The 8,415-nt window shown below is 46.3% G+C and overlaps 1 protein-coding gene across 1 annotated transcript; it reads right to left on the bottom strand.

The window, feature by feature from the left end:
* Positions 1-2,838: 2,838 nt before the first annotated feature.
* On the bottom strand, positions 2,839-7,490 carry S100a11 (S100 calcium binding protein A11). Its single transcript, XM_006976191.4, has 3 exons — positions 7,356-7,490; positions 4,076-4,228; positions 2,839-3,127 (listed from the first exon to the last, which is right to left on the bottom strand). The coding sequence occupies exons 2-3, from the start codon at positions 4,220-4,222 to the stop codon at positions 2,972-2,974; spliced, it is 303 nt and encodes a 100-aa protein (XP_006976253.1). The 5' UTR covers positions 4,223-4,228; positions 7,356-7,490; the 3' UTR covers positions 2,839-2,971.
* Positions 7,491-8,415: the final 925 nt, after the last annotated feature.

Here is an 8,415-nt window from a genome sequence, read left to right as displayed (position 1 = left end):
GTGTCTTTTTACAACTTATACACCCCAATTAACTCTTTTGGGCAATACAGGAGTCATAGGGAAGTTATGTACCACTTCTCAAGTGAATGATTATAAGTTAAAAAAACAAAAAACACCATGTCCCAGGAAAGGGAAAGGCAAATCAAACTAACTGATGACTATGTGAACAATTTGAACAAACACTTTGTAATTAGAAGTCATAAATTCTGAATTCTCCTAGGTCTCAGAGTTGCCTGGTGAGGGCTGGAATAACAAGACACTAAGGGTGTCATAGATTCTCCAGTTCAGGCTCAGGTACCATATATCTTTTAGTATCAGCTCAAGTCTGCACTTTGAAGATTCTGTGATGCTTTAAATTTCAAAATGTACTTTGCTTTAAATCTCAAAATGTACTTTTTGTCCTGTTTGTGACTCGACTATTGAAAGAAGTCTGTAGCCCTTATTTTGGGGCTACAGAGTCAAATTGTTTTTTGAAGCCCTGACCAAATTGAGGTCAGGAATGGGTGAAAATAATTAATCATTTTCCCACTAGGAATAATTGGTCTGTCTTTGTATTTACAACCTAGCCAGGCAGCCTGGCTATATCCTTGTGAACTAAAGATTGCTAATCTGGGATTGTTTATTTTAAAAACCATTAGCAAGGCATCTGATCTAGTCTAAAGATATTTTGAGGCTAATATCACCTAATGGTACACAAGAAACCTGTGACTGCAATTCTCAGCATTTTAAGATTGAAGGAAATTGAGCTAGCCTGTTTTCTAGACTCAAATGTTTTCCTAAATCATGAATCTGGGCTGTGATATAAAACAGCTCCTAAGTGTGACTAAAAGCCTCATGGAGCTTATAGGTCTTAGCTATGAAACATCTTAGTGTTTATTTTTATTCATCAAAACTCTGTGTCAATTAGACAATACAGCTTAAGGAGGAGTCATCTTTCTGACAATCCACAGATATAAGTGCCCAGTAGATCAGAATGTTATCATGAGATAAACATATTACAATACAGGCAGTGGGAGACTCCCCACATCCATATATACCATGTCAAATACCATAGAAAAGACTATAGCAGCAAACATATAGAGGGACAACAGAACCGAAAGACATTCTGGTGTCTATAGTCTTATGGCCTTGCCTAATGAGGTTATTCCTATCAGAGAGTTTTTCTACTACTGGGCTGACACCTTGAACCCCAATTGCCACCTACTGTTCCTCTGACATGGTTACTGGCTGCCATCGGATGGGGAAGTAAGACATGGAAGAAAAGAGTTTGAAGCTGATTTCTGTGTTCTTCGGTGGGACCACTATGTGTCATTGCCTGAGATGAGGCCAGTAGAGAGTATGGGCTGCAGGTGGAGAAGACAGTAGGTAACTTCAGCCTGGACAGGTTGAACCTGAGAGTGCAAGGTTCTCAAGAACAAAAATCTTCTCTGCCCTTTTCATTACTCCATGGGAGATACTATGAACAGTCTTACTATTCAAATCAATATTTACTTAATTCATGAATACATGAAACAAAAACTCCTGGTATTGTTTTGTGTAAAGGTGTGTAGGAGGCAGTTTTGAAGCTCAGGTGGCAGAACCAGGTAAGGAGATGTAAGTGTCCCTGGTACCTAGCCCGTCCAATGGTACACTTAGCACAGCACTCTCTTGAATTCATCAGCTCTGTCAAACCAACCTCTTCTCCTAGCATCTCTCTACCATTCATTCTCTTTGCAGGGAGCAGGCACTCCATATGGGTTTCATGTTGGAATTTTCAGTTAACAGCTTGACGCTAATTGGTCTTACTTCTCACCAGAATCTGGTATCACCAGGCAAGTAAAGATCTCCCAGTTAGTCCCCTTGGACCATGATGTCTCAAATGGGAGTTACTGCTTTCTTGTAGGTCAACAGACCAGTATAACATTAATATGCTTGGTGCTTTTCTATCTCTTCATTGGGGGTAATGTTAGGGTTTTGTTATTGTTTTTTTTTTTTAAAATACAGGGTGCACCTGCAAAAGGAATATGGAGACCATTACAGGTTACAAACATCCCCCCTACTCATGTGCCACTAGCCAATTAAGGAAGTCCGTTAGAGGAAGCTATACTTATACCTAAAAAGCATAGTACTAGTTAGCCTGAGGCACTTACTTTCATTTTGGATCTTCACAGGCTAAAACAACCTCACAGTCTGGTCTATTTTGCTTAACTCCTTGGGAAGCATAAGGCACTGCTGAAACCTGCTTCTCTCACCTCACTTCTCTCTAATCTGTTATCTACTGGCTCCTCACCATCCTTTCTCTGTGCAGCTTGCAGGGGGGTTGGAGACTGAAGACATTCTATCAGCTAAAGCCAGTCATAGGTGAGGAAGTCCATACCAAACACAAAGCACTGACAGCTCTTGCCCCATTCTGTTCCTTAACCTTCCCAGCTCCTTCTCCTGAAATGTCCTCTTCAGCCTTGAAATGCTTGCTTCTTCTGTCTTTCATATAGCAGCAGTGCACTATCCAGTCACTGTGACATGCCCATTACCTTTCCTTCCTGGGACATCTGTCCTATCAGGACAACCCTTGGTTCTAGTTCTCTTCCCCACTAGAAATCAAAGGCAGGAGATTGGTTGTCTGACTGCATTCTCATAGCCTGTGACATAGACATTTAATAAGTGAATGATGGCAACAAATGGCCTCTGTCCAGCAACCTTAGAAATATGAGCTGACTCTGGTTGTATCACTCAATGGTCATGATTTTGTGTGCACCCAAGAGACATCTTCTCTGTTTACTAGGCAGTTTCTGGTAACGGCTTCCATTACATTCCTCCTATAAGTCACCCTCCCCCACATAAACCTACCGACTCTCAGCATACATTAAAAAATGGTATCATTTTATTTCTGCTAGTAGGAACGAGCTGCATGTTATGGTGGGTGTGGTGGGCTCAGTGCAGGTGTGGATGGGGGAGGATGTGATGACTTGGTGGCTGAAGAGAAGTGGGAGGGTTAGATACACTTCTGGGAAGCCTTGAGGAAGGAATCATGGCATGCTATAGCCAAGCCACCAATAAGGTTGAGAAACTCTTGGAAATCTAGTTGCCCATCGCTGTTAAGATCCAACTTCTTCATCATGCGGTCCAGGACACCCGGGTCCTTCTGATTCTGCAAAGACAAGGCCATTTTTATATTTCACTTTCTGCAGTGCTTTCAAATATGCTGCCACATCTTCTTCTCAATAGAGTATAAGGTCCAGGAAAGGGGTTATTAATATTCCCCTTTTCAACATGAAGTAACAGATTCAAAGAGGTGAAGGGATCTGCTTTAGCAGCAGACCTGGACATGAACCCAGACTTCCTTGCTCCTTGTCCTGTGGTTTTTTTTTGTTTTGTTTTTTTGTGACTTTAAGGGTTATTCAACTTAGTAAAAGTGTTTCGTGCAAGGCCCACATGTAAACCCTATGGAAATAAGTGGTTTCAGGTAGAAAGTTATAGGTCCTGCCTGAGAAGGCTCATCCCCCACCTGTCTCTCTCTCTCTCTCTCTCTCTCTCTCTCTCTCTCTCTCTCTCTCTCTCTCTCTCTCTCTCTCTCTCTCCCTCCCTCCCTTCCTCCCTCCCTCCCTCCCTCCCCCTCCCTCTCTCTCTCCCTCCCCCTCCCTCTCTCTCTCTCTCACACACACACACAATCATCACTATCTATATTTGCATCTAGATTAATTTAGAAAGCCCTTAGCCATATTTCAAGTAGAATGAATTTCTGTCATAACCAGTGACTGGTGGCTGCTACTATTATGTGAAGATAGAATATTATTTCCTTCATTGCAGAAAACCTGATTGGACAGGGCTGCCCTACAGTCTTGGGGTGGGGGAATAAAATTTGAAGTGCTTCTATTATGACACATGCCATTACACATGCCACTCTCAGTGCCAGGCAACTGCTATGGCTCACATGGGGCTCACCCCAAGATCCAGGGACTCAGCAAGGGCTGAGAAATGGACCCTTGGCCTGGAGCTAAAAAGGAGGAGGCAGAGGCTGATCCTCCATGCTTGGCCATCCTGCCAGGCTCCTGTTTTGTTCAGTGAGCAGTCAGTGTATGGGGGCTGGGACAGGTACCTTGGTGAAGGCAGCCAGCTCTGTGTTCATGAAGCTGAGGAACTCAGTTTTGGAGAGTGTGCAGCTTTTCCCATCCTTCCCACTGTACTTTTGGAAAACAGCAATCAGGGACTCGATGCATCGCTCAGTCTCCGTAGGTTTGGACATTTTTGCCTTTGAAGAAAACAAAAAGGCGGAGCTCATTACATATATAGCTGGAGAATGGAGAGTGCTGGAGGATCACGGCGCCTCGTTTCGGGTTGAAGCAGGTTCTTAGTGTCTGGCCCATTTATAGGGGGCCAGAGAAGGGCAGACACCACAGAAAGTGACAGCTTTTTTCTTGTAGCTCCACTGTATGTGTTGCCGGTGCGGTAAGGCACTCCACGTGGAAGTCCTAGTGCTTGAAAACACTACATGGTTCAGACGAGGGAGAAACTTTTCTAATAGTCTCAGACAGTGTGCGTAAATACATGCATAGCCTGTACACCCACATACACTTAGACAGTGTAAGTAAATACGTGTATAACCTGTACACCCGCCCCCACACACACTGAACTTCGGAGGGAGATTACTGTGACCTGTTCCCCAAGAGCATGGAGAGGCTGCTGTGATGATCGAGATGCCTTTAAAGTAACACCAAACTCTTGAAACCCGTGCATTTCTCTGAAGAAAAATGAACAGCATATCTGGAATTGTGCACCAAGATGGAGAGAGGACATATTAGATGTGCAGAAGTATATTCAGCTGGGTGTGAGGATGCATATACTTGGAGGATCAAGAGTTTGGGTTAACCTGGCCTAACTAGTGAAACCATACATGTACTCTGTGTGTGTGTGTGTGTGTGTGTGTGTGTGTGTGTGTGTGTGTGTGTGTGTGTTTAAAACAGACAGCTGTATACCATTAACTTTACTTGTACAGAACTGAGGCATGAGAGGGGAAATACCATGGCAGATCACCCCTAGGCTCTTGGTTCCCAGGTTTCTTTCTGCTGACATCTGCCTTTGCTTCATCCAGCTGCCACTCATTTCCAGAGGAATGGTAGCTGGAATTTCTTATGGCAGAGCTGAACCAAAGCTGTGGCTGTACCAGGAAGAACATCAGTTCAAATCCTGTGCAGGACTCTGCTTTTCTCACCGCAGAATTCCTAAAGGAAATTCTACTGGGTTGAGTCATTCTTCAGAAATCTGAGCCCAGAACCCAGAACTGAGTTGTTGTGCTCCCCCTGGTGGATAAGAGCACAACTGCAGGATCTCTTGGCACCCGCCAGGCCACACCCTGAAGCTTTCTTGCTTGATATTAATTAACTACAATTTGGATGGATGTTAACAATTGCAACTTAGGATTTTAGCTTTTGAGTTCTCTCTAAGATGCACTCCCTGGATACAAAAGATGAAAGCATTCAGACTGTGCAATAACACGTGCTAAAGATGACAAAAGCTAGCAGCCCCATGGCCCCTGGTTTCCCTTCCTAGCACCTCCTATCTTTAGGTACTTTACCATCAAAGTTGCACTGCTGTGGCCCGCTGCACCTAGGAACAGAGCACCTGAACCCTCTAGAGACAAATTCTTTTCAACAGTCACAATGTTGAAGAACTTAAAATCCCCTAGGGGGAACTTTTACTAAAGGAGAGAAAAGTGTTGGTAGGTTCAGGACCTGGAGACCAAACAAAACACCACAGCCTAGAAACAAGTGTTTGCACAACATGCTCCTCCTATCAAAACTAAAATCTCCCTGCCTTAGTATTAGTGTGTCACGTGGTAGCTGAAGGTTTGGCTTGGACTGGGGAGAAGGTTCCAAGCTGAGGGGCCCAGCTCTGACCGAGCTTCCACACCTACAGATGCTTGCGTCCCCTTCCCTCGTAGAACAGATCGCAAGGGTGGGAAGGTTTTGCCCTTGTGCGCAGTGGCTGAAAGAAAGGACACCCTCCACACCAGCACCCCTTTGTGTGATGGGAACAGTGAGAGCAAGGAGAAAACACACACTGAAAGAATTTTTAAAACGCACCCTAAACATTCAACATTCCAGGAAAGCCTCCCCTTGACGGGAACAAGCGAAATACACCAGTTAACTATTTCATTCTTAACCAACCCCAACGCTCTTCCTTCCAGCGTTCAGGGTCTCATCCATCTCCCTCCACCTCACAACCCGTTGGTGCTGGGCCCAAGGCACCCCCTCCCTGTGTGCTGAAAAGGGGAAGGAGGAAAAAGTAAGTAGGAAGTGATAGGACATTGACACACCAAGGCAGGGTCTGCAAGCTTTTCTCTTTTTAAATCAAGGGGCAGCTGTGAATAGTTTTAGCTCTCTATGGTCCTGTGACTCTTTCACGGTAGTCTGGCGCCAAGGGCGACAATACATGAAGAATAAGGATGTGGGGGTGCCTGTACACTTTATACATTTGATTTTCATATGATTTTCATGTATCACAAGGGATCGTTTTCCTTTCGACTGTCTTCCAACCATTTAAAAAACAAAATCTATGCTTAGCTTGAGGCTAGGGCAGAAACCCACTTGGGCCACTCTCCCAAGTCTGCTGATCCTCTTCACTGGAGAGACAAAGGGAAGCAGACTTTGGGGGTGAACTAGTGGGAACGTCAGAAAAACGAGGAAACAGGCAGGTGATGCAGGGTGTGGCTAAAAAAGATGGCAAGGGGGGGGGGAGTAAAGGGGAGAGGGAAGGAGCGGGCCGGGAGGGCTTCCTCCCACTTTCTTGCCCGCGCTTCCGCGGGCTGCAACAGGCTGCAGTTTCTGTGCATGTGTGCCTTGGCCCTTTGCCCGCGGCTTCCCGCAGCTGATTTCCCCAGAACTCGGGAAGGCTAAGTTCTGAAACGTTCACTTTCTGATCTGCACGAACGCCTGGCGACACCGCACAGAATTTCCCCAGGTCTCCAGCTCTCCAGCGGAGTTCCTGGCCTTCCTGGAATCGGTGGCTTCGGCCGAGGTCCCCGATGCCCGCTGAGCACAGGGGCCCACGGCCCAGGGACTCCGGCGGCCGCACCCACCCGGGCTCCGAGGCCAGTCAGGCGACCGCACCCAACCCTAGACCGTATCTCGCCTGGGAGAACAAAAAGATCCCCGTTTCTTCCCCTGGGCTGTCATTAGGGTGTAATTTGAGGGCTTCGTCGTGCCCTCCGCTCTTCTCTAATTGCCTCCTACACGGTTTCTCCTTCCTGATCTATGTTCTGCCACGTCCACACGTTAGTCCAAGACACACCCGGCCAAGAGCACGCGTAGCTTTGCCCTTTGTTCTTTTCTTTGAAGAGGAACGGGAAAAACATCTAAAAGTTCAAAAACTAGGCTTACCAAGTTGGTGAGGAGCGGGGTCCGGAGGCGACTGAGGCTGACGACTGCGGGGACAGGAGTGACGACCCTGGTCCCGGTCCCGCCCCTCAGCCTGACTCAGGCTGGGCCGGTCCCCGCCCCCGCCCCCGCCCCTCCGCAGGCCTCGGCCTGTCCCTGCTGCGTTCCCAACTCGCTTTGCCTAGACTCAGGCACAGGCACACCCATTGTCGTCCCTGGGACATAACAGGCCTCTCTCCCTCTCCCTTGTAATCTCCTTTTGGGGGAAGTCGGTCCACACTCCTAGGTCATTTCCGTGCCTGGGACCATTTGCACTTCAGGTTAGATAAGCAGAAGAATCCCTTCAAAAGGAAGAATGGATAATAGTTGTCAAGAAGGTCCCTAGGAGCCAGGGCTGTCTATGATACTACACTGAAGATATTTAATAAATAGTGGTGATTTAAAAAAAAATTTATTTTGAGACATGGTCTTCCATATTGGGGATTGTATGAAGAAGCACTTTAGCTAATCCTAGGTCCATAACATCACTGCAGTACTTTTGTCAAGAACCCTCACCCCTCCGAGCTTCCATTTCCTCATCTAGAAACAAGTCATGTCGCCTTTACTATTTAGTAAGACGTTTAGGACTGTCACATAGAGTGATGCCTTTGAGGGGGACCCCAAAACCTGCAGAGTAGATGTGAGTGGAGCATTGTGTGAATGTGTGCTAGAGTCTGCTGCCAGCTTCTGCTATTGACTCCTGGGTACATGAGGCCAAACCCTCTTCTCCAGTTTCATCTTTACCTCCCACTCACAGTTCCTAGCGCGGGATTAGAACCTCGTTAGACATAGTGACTCTGGCCTGTAATCTCAGCACTTTCAAGGCTGAGGCAGGAGGACTGGCCCAAGTTTGAGGCCAACCTATGGGCTACACTGTGAGTTCCCGACCAGCCTAGGTTACAGAGCAGGACCATGTCTCAAAAGGAAACTAAACTCCAAACCAAAAGAAACACACTTGAAAGCCCCATTTGTGTTTAAAACTCAATAATTCAAGAAATAATTAGATCTCCCTATACCTCTCCCC

This window comes from Peromyscus maniculatus, chromosome 6, assembly GCF_049852395.1.
Source record: "Peromyscus maniculatus bairdii isolate BWxNUB_F1_BW_parent chromosome 6, HU_Pman_BW_mat_3.1, whole genome shotgun sequence".
Classification (NCBI taxonomy): Eukaryota; Metazoa; Chordata; class Mammalia; order Rodentia; family Cricetidae; genus Peromyscus; species Peromyscus maniculatus.
Note: the sequence above shows the minus strand (reverse complement) of the source record. Positions and strands in the feature narration are given on the sequence as shown.